This window comes from Rhinolophus ferrumequinum, chromosome 10 (genome assembly GCF_004115265.2).
Source record: "Rhinolophus ferrumequinum isolate MPI-CBG mRhiFer1 chromosome 10, mRhiFer1_v1.p, whole genome shotgun sequence".
Taxonomy (NCBI): domain Eukaryota; kingdom Metazoa; phylum Chordata; class Mammalia; order Chiroptera; family Rhinolophidae; genus Rhinolophus; species Rhinolophus ferrumequinum.
Genome location: NC_046293.1, coordinates 33,881,748 through 33,906,961, shown reverse-complemented (window position 1 = coordinate 33,906,961; position 25,214 = coordinate 33,881,748). Strand labels below are relative to the sequence as shown.

General features: G+C 34.3%; 1 protein-coding gene across 7 annotated transcripts in view; it reads left to right on the top strand.

Annotated features, from left to right (window-relative positions):
- Positions 1–25,214, top strand: part of ABCC9 (ATP binding cassette subfamily C member 9) — a 106,466-nt gene that overhangs the window by 20,626 nt on the left and 60,626 nt on the right. For 6 of the 7 annotated variants that reach the window (XM_033118187.1, XM_033118184.1, XM_033118183.1 and 3 more), the window contains 10 exons: positions 710–952; positions 2,623–2,817; positions 4,776–4,928; positions 5,424–5,579; positions 7,474–7,608; positions 9,565–9,727; positions 12,158–12,198; positions 13,135–13,277; positions 20,288–20,396; positions 25,065–25,172. In XM_033118187.1, the coding sequence (XP_032974078.1) occupies positions 710–952; positions 2,623–2,817; positions 4,776–4,928; positions 5,424–5,579; positions 7,474–7,608; positions 9,565–9,727; positions 12,158–12,198; positions 13,135–13,277; positions 20,288–20,396; positions 25,065–25,172 (1,446 nt within the window). The remainder of the gene's footprint in view (positions 1–709; positions 953–2,622; positions 2,818–4,775; positions 4,929–5,423; positions 5,580–7,473; positions 7,609–9,564; positions 9,728–12,157; positions 12,199–13,134; positions 13,278–20,287; positions 20,397–25,064; positions 25,173–25,214) is intronic. The other variant, XM_033118186.1, reaches the window with a different exon arrangement.

Sequence of the window (25,214 nt, the reverse complement as noted above, 5' to 3'; positions counted from 1 at the left end):
ATTTTGGTTAATCAAACTAATGTATTCTCAGAAATTTCTAACTGAAAAGAAGATAATCTAATCTAGGTTGTTGATTTCATTGATGAAAAAACTTCTGTAGGGTTAACTCTTGTTATATCCAAAGTAACATGGTTAAGACTCTTATCTGGTCTGTGATTACAAATCTATTGTGCTTTCTACCACATAATGATGTCAGTTATATTGTGTGACATATTAGTGACTGATTTTTCAATATTCATTTTCTATCAGAGCACTTTGAATTTGCTCTGAATGGCAAGATACTTGCTGCAGTAAATAGGAAAGAACAGTCAGTTGACATCAACCAGACCACTAAGTAACAGAGTGAGTCAACAGTGCTGTCGATAACATATTTTAAAAATCTAAAGAATATAAAAATCTTCATTTAGTTGACTCTATTAAAAGGTATCATGAAAAATTGATTTTTAGTAATAACTATCTTTTAAAGGGATAATCGATTTTTTAGAGTTGGCCCCAAGTGGATTAAATGTAAAATTCTGGAATTCAACTAGTTAATCTACTCACAACAAAAGGGAAATATTTTAAAGAATATTTCAAAAAGTGATGGAAAGTGGTATGAAAATATAAATTTATCCTCCTGAAATGAAAATATTGAAAAGAAAAATTTATTTTTCATATGTAGAAAAAGAATTGGGTTAATTGTTATTCTGTGGAATTCTTCTTGTCACAGAGATATGTGTTCTTCATGAATCCTCAGAAAGTAAAACCTCCTGAAGACCTCCAGGATCTGGGTGTGAGATTTCTTCAACCATTTGTGAATTTACTGTCAAAAGCAACCTACTGGTGGATGAATACCCTTATCATATCTGCTCATAAAAAGCCTATTGACCTGAAAGCAATCGGAAAATTACCAATAGCGATGAGGGCAGTAACAAATTACGTTTGCCTGAAAGATGCATATGAAGAACAAAAGGTAATTTAGTATCTGTAGTCGATAATTGTAGAGAATGGGCATATTAAACATAAAGGCACTAAGCTTAAATAATATCTGTAGTTAAGGAAAAGCATATTTTCTTCACCTGTCTTTCCCAGTAGTTTTGAGTCATGTTAATTGGGCTAATCTGAGAATAAACCAGAAATATGTGTTAGTTGCCCAGTTAATGCATGAGGAGGGATAGAGAGAGCACTGTCTTTCCTTTGAGGCCAAGTGGAAAGTAAAAGTTAACTTACTACACAAAATAATGATCATGTATGTCTAATCCTTGTTACTATACAAGATTAATAATTCATGGAATTTTTGTTGTCTTTTTTCAAGTATCTTGTCAATAGTTTTGTTGTTTAAAGAGAAAGTAGATCATATTCATTAATAAGTTACTTTTAAAGAACTAAAATTCTGGGTTCTAAATTCCAAACTTGGAAAAGTAAATTATATAAAGGGAAATCATCTACAAGTACTATTGTAATTAAAAATATGAGTATTCACAACAACATTGGAAGAGAGTAGGGTATGGTGAATCAGTTGTAGAGTTTTTGGCTGTTCTAAATTAAGATCAACAAAACGTTTATGGTAAATGATGAAAATGACCCCTGTTTTGTGTCAAAAATGTGTGTTATGAAATTAATATTACAGGAAATGGTTACTACAAATGAACCTGAGTCATCTCTCTGGTTTCACCTCTGGGAAAAGTATTGCATAATATTTTTTAAAACTTTTGTGCTCAATTAAAGGTTAACAATATAACCTAAGCATAACTTAAGTTTTTCAAGTGCTCTTTATAACACAGGTCAACTTGAATTTGGTGTGTTAATGTCTGTTATTAATAAACTTTAAAAAATTATCAAATTATTCATCTAACAGAAAGTTGAATCTGAAACACAATTGAACTCTATTGTATTAGGTTAGCTTCTTTGCCACAGTGAGAAAACTTTATTCACCTTCTCTCCAAGGTGTAATTATGATGATTGTTCAGGCCTTAAAATATTTTCAGCAAATGACTATAGATGTGTGAAGCCATTAGTTGGCTTAAGTATACATGCCATTCTTCATTTTGCATTTTTTAAGGAACAACTTGGAAGCACAAGTCTAACATAACTTTAAAAAGTATCTACCATTCACAGAGATAGAAAATACTTGGAGGAGAAACAGTTAGAAGTTGGAACGATGATCTTTTTTTGTTTAGCTTGTAATAATTTGGTAGGTGAATCTCTTGTGATCTAGTAATTCCAGAAATCCTGACTATTCTGTCAGTAACTGTGATCTTTGTACTTTACTATCTTCACTTCCATACAATGTTATTTGGTATATGCATAACAGATTTACATTTTCCAAATCAAAGGGAATTAAAATTAATTTGGCCTTAAACATTTTGGGTCATCCTTTGACAACTAAAAATAATACAAAGTCTTTGAAAAACTGGCCTGGTTACTCTTTATTCTATTTCATTAAAATGCGTTCAGTAGCTACTGTTTGCATAGGATGTAAGGATACAGAATCATACATTCCGTACTGAAAGGGACTCATGAAAGTTATTTATAAACTTTTAAAATATCATCAGAAATAGCAGGAAGTATTTCCATAGTGGCTAAGATTAATTGCTGCTCTAGACATTTTATTTTTGTTCATCTGGGTTTTTTTTCTTTCAGAAAAAAGCAGCAGATCATCCAAATCGGACTCCATCTATATGGCTAGCAATGTACAGAGCTTTTGGGCGACCGATTCTGCTTAGCAGCACATTCCGTTATCTTGCTGACTTACTGGGTTTTGCTGGACCTCTCTGTATTTCTGGAATAGTTCAGCGTGTCAATGAAACCCAGAATGGGACAAATAACGCAACAGTAGTAAGTTCGTGGTACTTATGAAAGGAGACATGTTACTGCCAGGTTTCATTGTAATTGTTACTTTTTATTATGAGGAGTTCAAACAGTCTTATTTATAAAGAATTGAATGCTTTGTAAAAAAAAAAAAAAAAGAAAACAATAATTTTCCTTATAGAGAAAATCATGTGTTTGTGTGTTTGTTGAATGGATCTGGCCAACGAAATTTTTCCTCAGATTCAGCGCCTATAACAATTTAGTAAGCATTTACAGTGTGCCAGAAACTATGCTTGGAAATTTCACACTGATTATTTTGTTTGATCTTTATAGCAATCTTTAAAGAATTTTCACGCGTGAGTATATGAGGAGTGGTGGCTGCGTCATTTTTTTAGAGGCCTAGGATCAATAACGTTAGCAGTGTGATTTGTAATAGGTTCATTTCCTTTTTCTTATGTAATAAAAGCCATCCTGATTCATAATGGTAAGGGCAAGTCATATTATGATATTTTTATTAGCTATTATTATTTTGGAGGCTATATAATATGTTTCCTGTTACAAATTTTTAATTTTCTACTTTTTTGTTCTTAAAATCTGCATCATGAACTTCCTAGTCTCTTTCTAAGATAGTAGGAGTTGATTTCCCTAGTTTCACAGTAGGAGTTGATAGTAAAAACTCTAGTCTAGATGCATCAGTTTTCCTTTTCTAGTCTCTCAGTCAGACTTACTATAATTTTTTCTTAACCTATTAAAATTTTATGGATCTTCAAAGCCTGCATTAAATGCTGCCTTCTTAGGGAAGCCCTTTCTGATTGTCCTAGTTGAAATTTGACTCTCCTTGATACATCCCTAACACATTGTTTACTTCATGTTGGCACTTATTATAAACACTATTTATAATGAAGCATATTGTTTGTGGATATGCTTATCTCTGTAGGTTGTAAACTCTTTAAACAGAATGACAGTGAATAGTTCATATTTGTCCCCACAGTGCTTAGTTGAGTTCTTTGCATATATTAGTACTTAGTTGTTATTGAAGTAGAGCAGATGTTTTCACCATTGAATATGCACTTTTGTGATGTTTTGCCCTAGTGGCCTAATTACATATAGATATTTAAATTTCATGTAGAATTCTTCTACCATCCCACTCCATTACACATATTAACCATGTGGTTTTTTGAGAAGGAACAGAATTTACACAGTTTATGTATCCCCATGAAAGAGGAAGGGCCTAGAAGTAGAATTTAATGAATCTAAACCATAAAATATGAGTGCCTAAATTGACATGATGTATTTATTTGAGTATTACTTTTCCCTCACTTCTAACAAGCAAGTTACCATATCCTATTGTTATAAATAAAAAGCGATTACTTTTGTATATCCTTATGATGACTGAGTCATATTCCTACTAAAGCATTGTTTTCATAAGTTGTGTTTTGTCACTGGAAGTGTCATGTGGGTGAAATCAATAGTCAAGTTATATATTTTATTTCATTAATATAAATTAAGATATATGAGAATCAGAAAAAGTCAACTGTGTAGAGTTATTTTAAATTAATAATGCTACAGAAATTGTATTTCTGTCCCACTGGTCTTGCTGACCAACTATCAGTTTCCACTTCTAAATTACAGTCTAAATTAACTTCTATCTTCATTTACTACTTTCTGTTTAACCAAGGTAGACTATATCTTTGCAGAAAATATACTCAAGTTTTTTTCTAAATTAAAATATACCTTTTATTTTTCTACATCTCCAGCTATCTTGATCAATTTGGGATTTTATGCATTGAACTGATGTGTATTTGTTTTTGTGGACATGGTGAGGAAAAGCCAAAATTGCCTTTGTGTGGCTCATTCCACTGCTGTATTATAAAGACATTGAATTTTTAGATTTAAAAATCATGTATCATGTAATAAATGCAAATTGTACAACAGGTAATTGAAAAGACTAGTTTTAATTTATGTCTTTTTACTTTTGGGACAAGATTTCAGGAACCCTCTCATCAAAGGAATTTCTTGAAAATGCTTATGTTCTAGCAGTTCTTCTTTTCTTGGCCCTTATTCTGCAAAGGACATTTTTGCAGGCTTCTTACTATGTAACAATAGAGACTGGCATTAACCTCCGTGGAGCTCTGCTGGTACGTACAAGCTTTGAATGACCTTTGTTTCTTTAAAATGCCATATGCCATGCAGAGATAATAGGAAGGGTAGTGAGTGGCTTCAGCTTTTTTTCATTTCATTTTATCTTTGATGTGACAACATCAACACTTCTAGGCCCTACTTAATAAAAGAAACACAGAGCTGATTAACAAAACCCATTGAATTCAAAATAACTTTTACAATAATATATTGAGAGATATTTTGAAATCTTGCTTTTACTTATTTCTACTTGTTCAAGAGCTTATGTTTAAGTTTAAATATACTCGTATGTTTTAATTATATCACTAACAAAAGTAAGTTTGTATTTAATTGAGGACTAAAAGTAACTACGCTAAAATGAAAATAATGGTTGACTGAAGATGGCATTATAGGATTTTTCCCCCTTTTGAAAAATATTATTTTCCAATGAAAATAAATATAGTATTGACTATTAAATTTAGAAATTCAAGTACATTTTTTATTTTATTTTGCAGGCCATGATCTACAATAAAATCCTTAGGCTCTCTACGTCGAATTTATCCATGGGTGAGATGACCCTGGGACAGATCAATAACTTGGTTGCCATTGAAACCAATCAACTCATGTGGTTCTTGTTCCTGTGTCCCAATCTATGGGCTATGCCTGTTCAGGTAGATCAATATAAGTAAGATTCTCATTTGCAGAGGAAATACAATGAGTATAAGATATTTATCTCAGTAAAGGGTAATCTTTTTGAATGTTCTAATGTTATTATTCCTTTCTTATAGAAAAGGAAGCTGAGACTAAGATATGCTATGACATAGGTGAAGAAAGCGGGGGTTGGAATTATATCGTTTGGGTTCAAATATCTGCTTTACCCCTTGTTTGCACAAATGTTTAATGTCTCAAAACATCAGTTTCCTTAACTGTAAAATGGGAACGATAATAACATCTGCCTCATAGAGTTGTTGGAATTGTCAAAACTAAATTAGTTAATACGCATAAAGCATTTAGCACAGTGCCTAGCATTTCATGGGCACTCAGGAATTGTTATTTGTTATTATTGCCAGAATTCTTGCAAGTCACAGAGCCAAGGCTTGACCGCTTTCATTTTGTTGAACTCTCTTATAGCATTTCTAAACTAGAGCAATTACTTTAATCCATCCCATAATTTCAATAGCTGGTATGTTATAAAATATCAAATTTATAAAGTGGTAGGAACACTGACAAGCTGGAGGACTATTTAGCTATTTCTTATGGAAAAGAGCATTTCAGTAAAGACATGTTTTTTTTTTTTCCCCCCTCCTCTTTGGGTGAAAATGGCAACAGAAATGTATTCAGGTTTTTCTTCTATGTGATGCTGAATATTCTTAATAATTTCACATTTTGCATCCTGTAGACAGCTTAAACTGTAGATATTACTTGATGCAGGATGTCATCTATGCCCCTGTGTACCATATTTATTAAAGTGCATAAAATAACAAAGATATGGTAGTTTTTTAATTTATTGTTTGCCTTTTTATTTTTTAATGGAAATCCAAATCCAATCAAAGTGTATATCATTCACAGTATTTGACACGAAGCAAGATTTAAAATATGCTTTTTCTCATCTTATCAAAATGTGCTTACACATAGCTCAATTAGGTAGCTTCTTACATGGTATAATTTAGTGTAGCAAAAATCCCAGGCTGTATCTGAATAACTGCATCATGGGTAACCTTAAGGAAATTTTCGTTTTGATTGGAATTTCCAAGGAACCTAATTGGTTAGGCAGTAAACATGTGTCATTGACTCTAGAAGGCCACAATAAACTATTATCATTGGCATATAGGCATAGGTTAAATGCTTTCACTGCATGGATACAGTTCATTAGTTGACATTTTGAGCTGTGACAAACTGAACTACTGGGGAAATTTTTCTCAGAAAAAAATAAAGGAAGAAGAAGAAAGTGACAAAGTAGAGAGGACAGGCCTAAGTGGGTCAGCATTGAGTTTGGGGAAGTAAATTTAAGAAGGGCAGTGAGCTAAGATGGGGCATCAACTTTAGCTTCTTCAGTTAGGCCTAGGCCTCTTTCATTAAGTGACTTCTGGGGTCATTGAGGAAATGAGTAGCTCAGATCATTCTTTTAGTCCACAACCATCCTATATTCACTTACATTATGATGCTGCCCCCTACTTTTGTTCCTCTCAGCCTTGAAAAGCTACTGCAACTTCAAGTGAATATGGACAATATTGTGGGTGACAACACTTTCAAGAAAAATTTCACACCCTTTAAAAAATTTGAAGACAGTTTTAGAAGGTCAAAAACATCATGGGACCACTGTACAACCTCATGCATAAAGTGGTTTGACGCGAGTTGTACAGATCCTCATACTAAAAATAAATTTCTACTACTTAGCTTTCCCTAAACAAATCATAGAGAAATCCACTGTCACAGTTGCATTAACTTTCAAGTAACCTAATATAATAAATAAGAAATACTCTATTTTCATTTAAAACATTTCCTTTCATATAGTAGTCCCCACACCCTCATTCATTTTCCCTTTTCTGTGTGTTTCCTTCCTAGATCATAATGGGAGTGATTCTGTTGTATAATTTACTTGGATCAAGTGCATTGGTTGGTGCAGCTGTCATCGTGCTGCTTGCGCCAATTCAGTACTTCATTGCTACAAAGTTGGCAGAGGCTCAGAAGAGCACTCTTGTAAGTAACATCTTTTGGAAACTCTATTAGGAAAATCTGGTAATGCTGTTTTATTTTTAAAATATAGAAAATGAATACATGCCACTCAGGATTATTTGGAAATCATTATATCTCATTCCAATTCTTAGGCAGTTAATACGTATTTTCTGTATTACAAAACAATTTTTAAAAGTGGATTTGAAATCTAAGACCTGATGATCTTAGACTCAAAATACCAGGATCACAGTTTCTGATGTTTTTAAGTGTCATGAGATGATGAGGCTTTGGATCTCCTTCTAGATCACTTGCCTAGAGAATCCTCTCAAGTGTACTTTGAGGCCATTGGATGTTGATTATCGACATGAGAGACATGGATCAAGGAACAAATAAAGGGTCAGGTTTGATGCTTCTGAAATTCAGTTTCCATAGGGTTGAATCAAAACACATGATGATCTGTGGAGTTACACTGAAATGTTTTAGTGGCAGCTGCTCTGGCTGTGTACCATGTTTCCCCGAAAATAAGACCTAGCCAGGCCATCAGCTCTAACTAACGCATCTTTTGGAGCAAAAATTATATTATATAAGACCGGGTTTTATATTATAGTAAAATAAGAATGGGTCTTATATTAATTTTTACTCCAAAAGATGCATTAGAGCTGATGGTCTGGCTAGGTCTTATTTTCGGGGAAACAGGGTATGTTCATGGTCAACTAGGCAAATAAGAATGTTGACTCTTTTTGGCTTCGATTTACCACAAAAATATTTTATTTGAGCAAGAATTGGCTTCTTTGAAAGAAATATTTGTAAATAATAAAATTGTTGACAGCATGTTTAGAAATAAAGTTTGATTAAATAGGAGCCAGTCTGTCTGTAAATCAGGCATAAAACATAGGGATGCTGCCACTGATGGAATTGTTTCCCAAGTTGGTGTTTCTACTGTGACAAACAAGTTGCATGTCACACAAGTGGTTTTTATCACTTGTATTTTTGCTGCTTCTGGTGAGGTTACTCATTATTTTTGTCTAAGCCTTCTACCCTCTTTACTCCAGGATACGAATAGAGAAAGATGTGAAAGTGGGCACAAAAGTGGAGACAATGACTAGCCCCAAACATCTGTCACTTAGTCGTTTATACTGTATTCATTCACTCATTAATAGTCAATTCATAGACATCTAAGACTCTGAAGAGAGAAAAATATGAATTAAAAAAACATGCTATTTGCTACTTTTGCTTCCTCCCAGCTACCTTTTGTCACTGTACAGCTCCTTTGATAGTTCACAGGTCATAAGGTGACTTACTAGTCATTCTAAGGTAATATATGGTGGAGAGGAAGCTGAAACAGTTGACTAAATTGAGGCTTTTGTAGCTGCTACAAATCTCTCTACAGTTCATCCAAGTTCTTGGTGATCAGTAATCTAATTTAGGCCTTAAACAAGATTTTATGAAGAAGTATGTAGAACTCTCTTGAAGTTAAAGATAATAGGCTTGGTTTTGATAACTATATTATGAAGACACAAGGTGAACACACACAATACTGTAACTTCAACATTCCCCGACAAGAACTAACTTTTCTTAAATTCATTGTTTCTTTTCTAAGTGTGAGTGAGAGTACTGAGAGGAGAATACAATGATTTAGCTATTAGAAGGAGCCATTAGAAGTTTCTTTATCTTTTCCCTAAATTTATGTATATGTTATTCAAAGAAATCAGGTCAAACTTATGAATCTGCTTTTATTTGAACCAAAGCAACAGAGATATAAACGTTTTTAGGTGGCAAGAAATTTGAGGTCATCTCACAGAACTCTTCATTTTAAACTTGGAGAATGAAGCACAGCGAGTTCCCAGGTACCTCAAAGCCATCATTAGTGGCAAAGCCAGGAGGAAATCAAGATCTCCTCCATCTCTGTCCATTGCATGGTCCTGTCACTCGTATTCACTTCAATGCAGCTTGCATTGTTTTTATTCACTTGTTTTATAGGATTATTCCACTGAAAGACTGAAGAAAACCAATGAAATATTGAAAGGCATCAAACTTCTGAAGTTGTATGCCTGGGAGCACATCTTTTGCAAAAGTGTAGAAGAAACAAGAATGAAAGAACTATCCAGTCTCAAAACCTTTGCCCTTTATACATCACTCTCCAGTAAGTTATTGTTGCTGTAAGGGCCACCCCAAAACATGTGGTCTGTTTAGTTAGGTTGTGATCATTGAGGCATTCTATTAATCAGAGGAAGCATGTTTATTTTTTACATATGTGCTGTCCATAGCGCTGGTCACATGATGCTATTTAAATTAAAGAGTAGAGTTAGCACAGTCAAGTAGACCTGAATTTGATTCCTTACAAGTTATGTGCCTTTGCCATGTTACTTTACATCTGAAACCCTGGGTTTCTTCATGTGTAAAATGGCGATGGTGTCAGTTACAATTGGGATGGATAGTGAGTTTTCAGTAAAAATTTGTGTATATAAATTCATTTGACTGTATTTACTATTGACCTTCTTATTCCCAAAGTTCCTTAAAACTTATCTGCAATTATCTTGTCTGTCTCTTTGGAGCTTATGATATTCTTATGATATTATGTTTTTCTTGAAGATTATACTCAAAATTCCATTTTTTTAAAATTGGGGAGAAAAAAATGTCAACATTTCCAGGTGAAAGGAGCCAAACTACATTTACATAAAACCTTTTTCAATACATTTTTAAGAACTTCTAAATACAGAATACTTTTATTCTCAATTTTGAAAAAGCAATTGTTATAAAAATATATATATTTTTTTTATTGAAGAGTGACACTGAGGACTCTCAAGAATAATGAGTTTATTATTGTGCCTAAGCCTTTTAACAACTTAAAATTTTGGAGTTTTACATATTGTTTCCTCTTGAACTCTAAACTACTGTAGTTTTTAGAAAGTATAAACACTTCTATTGTGAAATGGATTAAGAGAAAATATTTGGTTTATATAGCTCATTTATTCTAGCCCTAATGCTTTAAAAATGAAAGTGGAAGAAGATTTGTCTTCCAGCTGTGTACCACTGCCAGTATGGTGTCAAAAATGCTAGAAGATGGAATGATTGATTATCTAATTACATATATAATGGTACTCTAAGTTGGTGGCTCCCACAACACATTCCTTTCTTCAGTGTACTGAAATTCTCATAGGGATGGTGGATGCAGCCAGAAATAACAATCATGCCGCTGCTGCTGCTGCTGCTGCTACTAATAATAATAATAACAAAAATATATTGAGCTACTCAACCAATTATTGCCATACATGGCTTTACAAATATCATCTCATTTAATCCTCACAACACCCCAGTGATTTAGATTGTATTATTAACTCCATTTGAGAAATCTAAAGGTTGAGTTGGAGAGAACTTAAGTAACTTGAACTTCCCCCAAATGATCTAGCTACTAAATAGCAGAGGTGGGTCGTTAACCCAGTTGGTCTCCACACACGAGATTTGGAATGGTTTTTGAAAGTCAGATACAAAAGGACAGAGGACAGAAGAGGTCATTCTAGGGGAGGAAAATAAGAAGTCATGAAGGCGAAAATGCATCATCATGTATTTATGATAGGCAGCAGGATTTCTTGAGTCAGTGGTGGAAAGGACCAGTTAGACCACTTACACGTTTTATGATTTGGTTAAGTACAGTGTTCTTGGTGGTTAAGAGTCCAAACTAAGCCATGTCTGGACCTGAAAAAGCACAGCTGATTCTCTGTATACAGTGGTAGGATAGTTCTGGACAGTGGATCATTAGAGCTGCTGCTGATTTTTGGGTAAATGCTCTCCTGAGTGTCATGGAAACTAGGTTCTAGTTCTTACGTTGCCATCGCCTGACTTTGTTACAAATACTTCACTTAATCTTTTGGTCCTCAGTCCCTCAAATTTTATGGTTTATGAAAAATATGATTATATATCATCAACGTGTTTTTTCATTTTTACTATGATTTCCAAATGCTAGTATTTTAGTCTAAAATATGAGCTTTCCTTGTTTTAGTTATGCATATCATGCTTATCAAATGATAGTGTGATATATTCCTGAAGAGATATTTAAACTAGCAGAGGGTCTAGGATATGAAGTTATTCTATTAAGCAAAAGGTCTGTGAGTGAAAATTAATATCAATGCTGGAGAGAACTTGAAGTGCTGTCAAATTATTGTTTTTAAATCTGTGTAATGACCCAATTTTCATATACGTGTGTTAGTTTAGTAGACCAAACAAAATATAGGTTGTGAATACTCTCAAGAATGCAAATTTGTTAAATTCTGATAACTCACATCATTAAAGGATTATTTTATCAGAATTTTGCTGTTTGTAACATTTCACAAAAAATAATTTTTCAATAATAAAACAACATTTTCTGGTTAAGACTAATGTGTGGGAGCTCATACAACTGTGAACAAGGAAATACCAACTGGGAAATGTTTGTGGACTCCAGACAAGATGTTATTTAATGCACTTGGTCCTTCCTGACTTCAAGGAAAGTTAAAGTAATAATAGATGATTAATTAACGTTACTGAAAATGTTTCACAGTTCACTGAAATTAACGTATTTGATTTCTTTCCACAGTCTTCATGAATGCAGCAATTCCCATAGCAGCTGTTCTTGCTGTAAGAAACCTTTTCTTCCTTTTCGATATGGAATTAAGTCAGTGTTTAAAAATGATTTCTAACCAGAATGTGTGAGTGATAATAAGTATTACCCCACCTCTGCCAGTTTTCTTTTTTCAGTTTCCATTGAAATAATTCTAATCCAGTGTTTCTCAACCGTGGCACTATGGACATTTTGGCTGAGATAATTCTTTGTTGAAGGGCCTGTCCTGGATGTTAGAATGTTTAGCAGCATCCCTGCCTTCTACCTGTTAGATGCCATTAGCATGACCCACCAATCATGACAGTCAAAAATACCCCCTAGACATTGCCAAATGTGCCATGGGATCAAATTTAACAGTAGTTGTGAACTAACTGTCCTAATCTCCATGACCTGGTTCTGGATATTCTTACAATAGGATAGTGCTAATTCAACAGTCAGGAAATGTTAAGTAATTGTGTTACATTTCAAACTTAAATTGAAAACCCAAGAGCTAGTATTATATTGAGAAATTAAATAAGTCTGAATTGGACACCAATGTTGGCAATTTTGGTAAAGGTCAACAATAGGGACCTGAAAACAATGGAATGTTCTCTTTTTCTCTTAGAAAATTTAGTATTGGTTGGAAAGAGTCTGGCTCATTGTTAAAAACTCTGGATTCTCCTCACTGTTACTTCCCCTATTCAGTTATTTGACAGAAGTCAGTTTTCTAATCTGTAGATAGAATCTGTTTTGACCTTCTCACAAGTTTACTGCTAGAATGAATGTAAACCATTGAGCACTCTACCAAACTAGCAAGTATTATTTTTCTTAGGGAGTAATTTCGATGAAGTAATTATTTTTATAGTTCCAATGGACATATTGGCAGAGCAGAATATATTAGGTTTGTAAAATTGAATGTAAACATTTGTGAAACTTTTTTCACCTTTCTCTAAAGAAATCCTTTCTTTGCACAGACGTTTGTGACCCATGCATATGCCAGCGGGAACAATCTAAAACCTGCAGAGGCCTTTGCTTCACTGTCTCTCTTTCATATCCTGGTCACTCCACTGTTCCTGCTCTCCACAGTGGTCAGATTTGCAGTCAAAGCCATTATAAGGTATGAGCTGGAGTGTCTGGAATTCTTTGCTTGATTATGGAAATAATATATGCTCATGGGAGTAAATTTGAAAAAGTATAAAAAGAACATTAAACTCACTATCCAGAAGATGTGGTGTACATACACAATGGAATACTATTCTGCCATAAGAAAAGCTGAAATAGTGCCATTTGTGACAACATGGATGGATCTTGAGATATTATGCTAAGCGAAATAAGACAGAAAAAGTTGAGAACCATATGATCTCACTGATATGTGGGATATAAAACTGAAAGCAACAAAGGAACAAGACAAACAAATAAAGAAACAAAAACTCATAGAAATAGATAATAGTTTAGTGGTTATCAGAGGGTAAGGGGAGAGAGGGGGCGGTAGATGAGGGTACACGGGATCAAATAAATGGTGATGGAAGGAGAACTGACTCTTGGTGGTGAACATACAATATGATATATAGATGATAGATTACAGAATTATACATTTGAAACCTATATAACTTTACTAATCATTGTCACCCCAATAAACTTTAATTTAAAAAAAAAAGTCACTATCCAGAGTTAACCATGGTTAAAATTTTGGTATGCTACCTGTCAGTATTTCATTTATTTCATATAAAAATAGTTATTCTAAAACAAAAATTTTGAATTTATGTAGACTTAACTCTATGTTCTACTTACTGTTTTTATTATTTCTCCCCTCATTAAGATCATAATACATGATGTTTACTGGCTATGTGATATTCCATTGTTTGGAAGTATTATAATTTATTTAATAACTACCTGTTTATTGGACATTTAGAATGCTTTTATTTTCTCCCTAACACAAATAATATAAATAACACTGAGATAAACATCTTTGTTTATCTTTAAACTTTTCTCTGATTATTTTCTTAAGTCAGATTTCTAGAACTGGGAATATTAGTTCTAATACAGGTACATTAAGGTCCTTTAATACAGGTACACTTAAGGTCTAATTTAAGGTCCTTGATGAATATGACTATATTGTTTTCCACTGGAGTGGTAGGTAAAAAGGTGCACATATTTATCAGATTTTTTAAATGAATATGGTCATAATGTTTTCTAGTGAAGCTGGACCAGTTTATATTTTCACCAAAAGTGACAAGAATGTTCACATTGACATATCATATCATAATCTCACCCGCCCCCCAAAATTCCAGGCTCACAGTCTCTGCAAATGGAAAGACTTGATAAAACCACTCAGTTTTTTGTTCATTTTAAATGTGCTTCTACAGTATTTCTAACCAGTGTAAATTTTGTCTCAGATTCACAATTTGTCTCAGAATGCACAATGATAAAAATAGATGTGATATGATCATGACCATTTCCCCACCATTTTTACTTGTATTATATAATAAATATGTTACAACTATATTATAATTACACTGTATGTGCCATAGTCTACCATGTATGAATCTATATTAAACAAGGCAGTCTTAAAATAGTATTCTGCTTTTTGCTATAAGATCTTATAAACTTTATAAAACATCAGTATGTTTCATAAACAGTCGTCATATTTATATCTGGCTTTTGAAAGAAATGCCAAGATGTTGCAATACTGACGGAATATTGAAAAATTGAGGTCATAGATATACAAAGCATGGTGTTGTCGTTGATAGCAATGTAGAACATCTCTTGTAAGGTCTTTTAAAATGAGATATTTTTCCAAATGTCTGTGAATTACTAAGAAAACTAGTATTTAATATTCAAAATATAATTTTCAGTTTTAAGCAATAGTTTATATTGGCTTCAAAATGGCTCAATACAAGGTAACATTAAAATGCATAAACGTTATCTAATTATTATACAAGTTCTGATTGGTTATAATAATAGCATAACGTGATTTCAATCCTATTCTAGAAGATATGCCATTAATAACCATTTATGGAGCTGTCAGAGTTTAAAGCACAGGTCCTCAGGCTTTATCTGCCCTCATTTCTTTTCTTATTGTTCTGCCTTCTGAAACATTTGTACAGATCACTGACTGATTTTTGTAGCACCACTTCCAAATTAGGCAGTGCTCTGGAAGGGAAGCTACTTCAAACAGTAAAATTGATAAATGGCCAGAGTCTGCTATTTTGGTCCTTATTTTCATTTTCTCCATTTAATAGCTGTCCCTCTCATGGTTGCATTTTTAATTTGAATTTGACTTGGTGCTACAAGTGGAGAGGGAAAGGAGTTGATAACTTATACCAGATAACTGCTCTGAATCAGAAGGTTACCAAGCACCAAAAGGACATTAAGAGTTGATATGAAAAACAAAACCCAAAAAAATCTAGGCGTGTCCCCAAGTTCATAGTATACAATCCTGCTGTAGTAAATCCTAGTAAAGTTGAGGGTGGATAATATTCCCTGTATATTTCTGCATAGCACTCTCTCTTCTGTATGTCCCAGGGAAAAGGCATTTGCCAGTTTGATAAAGACCAGTCTGTTTTTAGGGCTCAGTTCCAGATTTCCCAAGCCATAGGCCAAGTGGAATCAGCTTACAGAAACTTGCTTCTCTAAAATGAGCTTCAGTGGTTGATTCGTGGGTCCTATAGAGATAAGCAGTCAATAGGGGAGGCCAGTGCTTTTTCCCACTGTGCTGGTTCTAGGAACCCATCTGAGCATTTTCCCCGTGTTGACTGGGCTCAGGATTTCCTCTGTTCCTGGGAACCCATGACCAATCTTTGATTCCAGTTGGCCCCCAGCGAGTTGAGCAGCCTGTTTATAATTGGAGACTTTGGTCAGCTTATTTTCAAACCTCCTCTAGAGGACTGTAGAAGTCATAAGTTCTTCATTGCATCCTTAAGAGCATCCAGAAATTTGGTGGGTTAGAATGGGGTGCAGCATAGTCCCAAACTTGTGTCATACATATGCGCATGTAAGAGACTTGTACGTGTGAACATCTCTACTATAGGAAATTCCCATGCCATTTAAAAGTCTTTGCTATGAGAAGTTTTATGTTCTTTGATAAATGTTTAGCTTGTTAGATGAAATTTTAATATTGGGGTCCCTCGATGTTCACTGTACAAATTGTCTTCATGGTGCTCAATGGATGGCACCCCATGTATATATAACCATTTGAAGAAAGGGGCAGTTACGATTCAGGTTACCTCCTCATATCCCCAGTACCCAATACCATTTGAGTTTTCTGGACATTTTATAATGTATTCCAGTCTAAATTTGCAAAACAGAATGAGAAATGAAGGAAAATAAGAAAAGTCACTATTATCTAAAAAAAAAAAGCAGATCCCTGAAAACAGACTGGTCTTTATCAAAGTGGCAAATGCATTTTCCCTGGGACACATTGTGCTGTGCAAAAACATACAGGGAATATTATCCATCCTCAACCTTGCTTTTCTGGAGGAGAATGTAAGTTGATGTTATATCCTTTAGAAATAATTTGAATTTAGACTTCTGGTATTTGATGTATAATGAAATATCTATGTCCAAAGATATTATTTTGCCAAGGGAAAAATGTGTAAAATAGATACCCTCCTTTGAGGGAAAATAACATCGTGTCCTTTCTCTCATGTACTTCCCAAAGGAATGTATGCTTGGCTAGTCCACCACAGGTACCTTCAATCAAATAAATTTTTACTGATATTTATCACAGAGCAGGCATGCACTTTGACCTGTTCCTTGTTTACAAAAATTTCATAGTTCCAACAAGCAAAACATGTAACTGCTAGCAACAACAAAAAGTTATTCCCAGTTAATATAATACCTATCCAGTGTGCTCAAGCTATGTCTAAACACCCAAAGTGAAACTTGAAAAGGGAGAAAATCACAGGTGTAATTAAACCTTTAAATGTGTTTGTGAATTATCTAAACATATGAGAAACTGGTAAAATAATTACGTATAGGTAGTGGAGAAAAGACAGCAAATTGGCTGGTATCAAATATACCTTGGTTGGCAACCAAATATACAAATTGGTTGCTTTCAAATCCTGGCACTGGTATAGAATACTCATTATTCAACCTCAAACACATTATTTAGTGTTTCTATAGCTCAACATCCTCACTTATCAAATGGGCATAATAATAGCTCCTGATTATCTCAGTTGAGAGAATTAAATGAGATAATACGTGAAAAGTGCCCAGCACTTTTATTTTAGGTTTTTAAATATTTTAGGTATTAAAAAAATCCCCATTTTTCTATCTCCATTCCCTACTTCAGAGAAATATCTTTTGTGGGTCTACATGCATTTATTAACAATGTAGGTACATTTTGAGGTGTAAGAGATTGCAAAGGTAAATGTAGAGTGAAATCCTTAGGGAGTCCATAGTCTAGTTGGAGAGACCAGGAAGGGAAATCGATTACAATATAGTGTGTTGTGCTATTATAGAGCCCTACACAGAATGTCATGGCCCATATATGAGGATCATTGAAGCTCATCAAGATAAAAGGCAGACAGTCTAGTCAGGGAAGATTGAAAAGAGGTGGTGGATTCTTCATAGAGCTTAAAGGATTAGTAGGACTTGGTTGTTTGAAGAAAAAGGGAAAACATGTCCTATGTGAGGGAGCAACAGATGCAAAGGGAAAAGGTAAGTAGGTAGGTGAGAAATCTTGGTACATTCAGGGGGCTAAAAGTACTTGAGTGTAGTTGAAGGAAGGTTCTGATGTGGAGTCAGGAGATGAAGCTGGAGAGTGAATTCTGTCAGCCTGTATATGATGCTAAAGATGCTGAAAGGAAAGGGGTGCCATTTGTTACTTTAAAGAGAAAATTGTTATATGAACAGATTTGGATTTCCACCTGGCAGCATGGTGGAATTACTTCACCCGTGATCAGCATTCGTGCATTTTTCCTAATTGTTTTGCCTCTGATCTCTGAAAGGACCTCATATGTACAGGAAATGCTATTTGTATTACCCATTTATCCATTCACCAGACATTTCTTGAGGAATTACTATGTTATATTTTTCACATTGGGCTAGATTCTGAAGATGACAATCTTTGCTCTTAAGGAGTTCACTGTCTAGTGGCAGAGATAAACAGTAACAAAACAATGACTAAATAGCAGTGCAGGGGACCCTCGGCCAGAGAGTCTGGAATGATGGGGTCACAGGTGGGGAAAGGAACGGGGAGGTTCAGAGAAGGGTTAATATTGGGGTCCCTCGATGCTCACTGTAATTGGAGTTCCAAAGTGGGATGTTAGAAAGAGGAAAGAAAGTTCTTCCCATGTCCCAGTTATGCTCAGAGACCATTGCTTCTTGATGTGCAACAAGAATGCAGCTCATTAATTCCATAAAAACTTCAGTAAGATTTGTGTGTGTGCTAGAAACGTGAAATGAAGAATTGAATCAACTAACTTAGATGTCTGAATCATTGGTTTATTCCTTCTTTGATTTAGACATTCATTGAGTAATATGTGCCAGGGGCTACTAGACTTTAAGAGTTACAAAGGCAAGTGAGCCTGGCCCTATACTTCCCTTTGTGTACAAAGACATAATGTGAGATTGTTTAAAAGATATTCCTTTGATTGGCAAATCTGTGCTTTTAAAAATCCAATCTCTTCCAAATATAAGAACAGAATGACAATTAAAAATCCATAAAAGAAGGTCTTATACTACTACTTTTAAGGTGTATCTTAAAAGTTCTCATCAGAAGAAAAAACAGTTTTGTGGCTATGTCTGGTGGTGGATGTTAACTAGACTTGTGTAATCATTTTGCAATATATACAAATATTGAGTCATTGTGTTGTAACTAATATGTTATATGCGTCAATTATACCTCAGTGAACTGAAACTAATATGTTATATGTCAGTTATACCTCAGTGAAAAAGAAGAAGGAATAACTACCATGTATTATGGATAAAATGCCATTTCATAAGCCATTTCTAATACTGTCTTTTAAGGCTCTATGGTTAGGCTTTGCTGACAAAGACCACGGAAGCTCTTCTTTTTTGGGATCTGAAATTCTTTCTAAATGTAAGAAGTTAATATATTGCCCCGATGAATTTTGTCTGCCTTTATTTTTTCAATGAAAGGAAGCAGTCTCTATGGCATGCATTCATGGACAACAGACTGAATTAAATTTACTTTTCAATTTAGCATCCTAGAATGCTAAAAGGAGCATGTTTTTTCTTTTGCAACTTCACAGAATCTTCTTTATTATTTCATTTACAGGAGGACATTTTCAAATCATATTGTTTTCTTTGATTTTTTTCTTTTTGCTTCTAATCCTGTGACAGTGGTTTGAAAAAGTTAGAATGGGAGGGAATAGGAGGTCCAAGGAGTTTTGTGTCCAGCTCAAGGAGACCATAGTGAAGAAAGTTTGCAAACCGCTCTTCTAGAGCAGGGCTTCTCAAATTGAAATATGCTTATGAAGCATCTCTGGATCTTGTTAAAATGCCTGTTTTGATTCAGTAGGTCTTGGGTGGGACCTGAGTTTCTCTTTTTCTAGTAAGCTCCCAGGTGGTGCTGCAGCTGGTCCTTGGCTAACACTTTCAGTACCAACTCTCTAGAGGGCCCTCTCCTTGCTAGGTTCACAAAATATGTGTAATATTTTGCTTAAGCAAGATAGCAAGTGGTCATGGACACCAGATCTCTGTGTTAATATTAAATGCTTTTAGACTTCACATCTCTGTACCTTATTTCCCCTCATTTGTAAAACTAGAATAATAAGAGTACTTCCCTCATCGGTATTATTATTTTGAACCACGCTGTCTCAAGTTCCTCTCCAACTCTACTGTCTTTGACAAGGAATATAATTGCAAAAGAAGAAGTGAAAAATAAATTTGGCTGGATTTAGGTTGACCAATTGGTTTTGGTTTCCCTGAGATTTTTCTAGTTTTAACATTGAAAACCCCAGGTCCTAGGAACCCATCATTCCTGGGCAATTTAAGACATTTGTTCTTCTGAGCTGAATTCCTACTTGGTCTTGAGACATGACTCTCAGAGACAGCTTTCTCAATATAATAATGAGGAGGGGAAAAACTTGTTTATTTAGGTAGATCATCATTGTTGTTGGTTTTATTTTGGGCCCTTATTTTGTGTCTGCTTTTTTGCAGTGTTCAAAAGCTGAATGAGTTTCTCTTGAGTGATGAGATTGGTGAGGACAGCTGGCGAACTGGTGAAAGTTCAGTTCCTTTTGAGTCCTGTAAGAAACATACTGGAGTAGTAAGTGCTTTTTCTTATTATGGAAACTGTGAATAAGGAATAGTCCCAAGAATGGATGGTTTAAAATGGCTGTAATAAGAAGAAATTATAAGCTTTATTTTAATTTATATGAAGAAAGATTTTCACCTGCTTCTACAATAAACCTCACAAATCTAAAATCAATAAACAAGTATGTAAGGCTTATCTTTATAAATCATCAAAGAATTATCCCAAGAGGGACAGCACATGTTCAATTCAAGCAGAAATTGAGAGGTTGTACCCTAAGCTTTATATAAAAATAATACAAAATTAACTTACAACTCCTGTACCATATTCTTATAATACCTTTTAGCTGTATTATACTTTTTAGTTCAAAAAGTGATTTCTGATGCATTATGTCTTTTGAATCATTTAATATATTATATCACATTATCTATATTTATTTTCCAGATGAATATATTGAGTTTATATGGTATGTGGCTTGAATAACATCAGAAGGTTAGTAAGTGGCAGAGCCAGAATTAAAACTTGAGTCTTATAACCCTTGAACTAGTTTATTCATCAATTACACAAATATTTACTCTGAATCTACATAAAGGTTAGATATACAGTCAGTATTGTTTTGTCGTGTATTACATGTAATATAATGGATTGTGTATTTGCCTGTGTTTCCAGACTTCTTGGCTACCCTGTACTTCATGCCAAGACCTAGGGATGTAGCAATGGTCCTTTTTGTCATAGTTTGCTTTCTTGAGGCAGAAGTCAGATGATAAACAAGTAAACAATGAGATAATTTTGCTGTGGGAAGAAAGTACAAGAAGGTATTAGAGAGTAACGGGGCTACTCAAAGACGGGTGGTCATTTCCCAGAAGGCCCCTTCGAAGAGTCAGCATTTGAGCTGAGACCTGGAGGAAGAGTAAGTACCTGTTCTGCGAAGATCTGGGAAAAGAACAATTTACGTAGAGAATGAGCAGATGCAAAGACCCTGATGTGGGAATTAATTTGGTGTATTCAAGAAGCAGAGGCGCACTATGGTTGAAGCCTGGTAAAGAAGAGAAAGGACAAGTAAGAATGAGGATTAAGGATTTTATAGGTTATAGAAAGAGTTTGGATTTTATTGGCATGCAATAGAAAACTATTGAACGGTTTCAGTATAGGCACTGATATAATTTTGTTTATATTTTTAAAAGATGACTTTGGCTACTGGGTGGAGAATAGTCAATGGGGACAATAGTAGAACAGATATATCAGTAAAGAAGTTGTTATAACAGATGTAAGAAATGATGGTGGCTAGAATTAGCAGCTGCAGTGGGCATTGTGAAGAAATGATCAAATTCAGTATATATTATTTAGGTTGAGCTGATGAAGACTTGCTAATAGATTGGATGGAGAGAATAGGGAGAAAAAGGACTCAAGGATGAATCTTAGGTTATTGGCTTGACTGTTGGGTAGATGGTACAGCCACTAACTAAAAAAGGAAAGCTGAGGAAAGGGTAGTTGGTGTTGAGGTGGAATCAAGAGGTGTATTTTGCACAAGATAATCTATCTATTTATCTATATCTATATCTATATCATCTTGATATATATATATATATATATATATATATATATATATATATATATATGTGCATATATGTGTATATATATACACATACATCCAAGAAAAGAAATCAGCATTGGAGATGTAAATTTAAGAATCATTAGCCATTCTCTAGATAATCAGCATGAATTGCAGTGGCTGTCTGGGCACTAAGTTCATTAGGCCTCTTGCTGAATGATTTTCCTACAGAGTTCTTATTTTAAGGGCTTTAGATTTGGGGGTATTTGTGAATCTCCTGGAATTGCATGTAAACTTTTGCTTGCATGTACAATTTTCTGATGAGCGGGTTTGTATCTTTATCGAATTCATGGCAGTGAGTCTATAGATCCAAGGAATCACTCACTGCTTTGTGACATGGAAAATATTTCTTGTGTCTCAACCACCTTTTCAACTACTAAAACTTTTGTTATCTCAAAAAAGAAAAAGAATCATTGGCCACTAGATAATATTTGAATCAATGGAACTAGACTTTTGAGAGGTGTGTCTGAAAAATTCTGAAGAAAGCCTTTAAAATTAATATGTATACTTCATAACAGTAAAATAGATGTTATTCTAGTATAAGTTATAAGTTAATATTAGTTACTCATGTTACTATTCAAGAAAAATGTGAATGTATTTACCATTTATGTAACCAAACAAAAATGCACATGCAATCTCCTGACTGGAATTGATTGAGGCTTGGAAAGCCTTTATCAGGAAGTCAATGTATATTATATTTTTATTTACATTATGTTTTAAAACACTGAAAATAGTTAAGACTAGCATTTGGCTATATTTACATCTGCTGTTTTCTTCTGCTGTTCAGGAGTTATTTTTTTACTCTCTGTTGTTATTTTATTAAGCAGGTGTGATTTTGTCTGAGAATGAAGTGCCACCCATACTTCTACAGTCTAGAGTAACTGCCTCAAAATGCTTATTTGCTATTGTGTGGACATGGACACAAAGACAAAAACACATATCGTGTCTACACTTTGGGGCAGCAGGAAAGTCAAGCATGTAATTAGAACCAGCCGTGTCACACTTTGAATGATAAGAGACTACCAAAGAACTTATTAGGTCATCTTTCAGAGATGTGGGGACGAGCAGAGTGAGATGACTTCAAGAAAGGCGATGTAGGATGTCAAGTTTGTCGAGTTAGGGAAATCTGAAGAATCTTTTGTATGAGATGAGGCAGAGAAGAAAAATTGAACTGAGAAAAGATTTTTGGAAAGAGGAAAGAATCCTCTTCAAATGCATCCAATATCTTTAGGGTTATTGAAACCAGACTGGACTTCTGATGTCTTTCAGGTCATTCATCACTGCTGATGGGCCAAACCACAAACGACAAACTTTTAAAAATGGAGTGAAAAAAGCTGTGTGTTTGAAAATAACACTAATGGAAACTCCTTCTTGAGAGCGTTTAAGATGCTATGTATTCTGTAAAAGCTTAGAGTTAAGTGGTTTTGGCTGTAGAATTTCCATGGAGAATTAGTGACATTCTAGAGCCAAAGTCTCTTCAAATTACATCTGTGGAACTCCAACTCAAATCTCTGTCAACACTTCTCCTCCTCCCACCCTCTCCTTCATTTTGTGAAGAATGTGAAGTCATTCCTTTTGGACCTCTGGGGGCAATACTACTATAGAATTACTCTAGAAGACAGTGAATATATGTATAGGTACAGACCTGTCTTGTGTGGAAAAATATACTTAGCTTAAAGATAGTGACTTTCTACAGCATCTCATGCAATGCACTTCCATGGTCATCTGTGAGGACTATGAGAAGGAAAACAAAACTAAAATAAAATTTCATAAACGCTCTCGCTCTCTTTTTTATTTTTTAAGTTAAAATGCATTAAGCATTTTCTGTGTGACAGAACCACTGCTCATTCTTCTCAGTGGCTTTTTAATCTATGGATTTATTTGCATATAGCCTAGAAATATACTATTTAATAGTTTGATGTTCTGTTGATACACCAATTGGTGGAAATTGGAAGAAAGAGCAGTATCTTGTTTGCATTAAATTACTGATAATTTGAGGACATTCCTAATTCCCATAGTAGAACTCAATGGATTTTTCAAAAAGCTAAACCTATAATTCCAGCCCCCCACCCCCCCCCCACAAAAAAGTTTCAAAATTCTAGAATCCTTTGCTTTTATAGGTAATTTAGCTGCTATAAAGTGTATTACAATTTAGCCTTTGGAATCTCCATAAGGTATTTAAGTAAGACATTTTATGTTGAAATACTTGCTCATTTTCTGGGACAAATTTCAAGCTTATGAATTTTTCTATATTAGTTTACAGAGCTGAATTTTCTACCTTCTCTTTAGCCATTTGTCTCTATCTATGTGAAATTAGTTTCAAAATTGGAGAATAAAAAATTTCTAGTTATGACCTAACAAATTCATTTTAAGTTTATGAAGACTGTCTAACCTCAGCTGGCATCTTCTTTATTATCCTTTAGTCCTTTGACTGGGAACAATGCTATGACATTTGAGAAAGACTGGATCATTTTACAATGCTTGTGGGTCTCTTTATGAAACAGTATACATGTTTGGGCTAAAGCAATTCTAGGCCTTTATGCTTTTGCTCCCTCCACCATGGATCAGGTGATGTGTAGCCCAATCTGATTTATGTGAGTGTATGGGATTCGAAATCCTCATGATTCATTGGGTGATGAAAAATGTACTGTTTATAAGCCCGATGGCCTAACAAGTAGATTCAGGTTTAACCTGAGGTAGTCTGCTTGCCTTTTGACATGACGTGCAGTTTTTTATTGTCTGCGTATATTCATCCAGACAGCTGGAGGAAAAATATCCAAAACCTAGTTTGGGACTTGGCATTTTAACTTCCATCATTTGAAATTATCACATCTTTGTATTTTTGTTTTTCTTAAAAGGCTTGTAAATTAGGTTGAAAATTATAGCTTAGCATTTTTTCATTGTCATTTGCCTTTTGGTGGGTAGAAGCTTTTGTAATAATTTAAATATGGAATTCACTTTACTTGTTTCTTTTTCCTGGAATTCAAGTGGAGAAGTAGCAATATGAGTTCAGTAAAACCTCAGTTTTTTCATAAAGCATCAACTTGTGTTCTTTTTCATTTGGAATGTAGCAGCCGAAAACTATAAACAGGAAACAGCCTGGAAGATATCACCTGGACAGCTATGAGCAATCAACACGACATCTCCGTCCTGTAGAGACAGAGGATATTGCAATAAAGGTTCTTTTACTTCCTGGAATCTCACATGAATAGAAATATTTA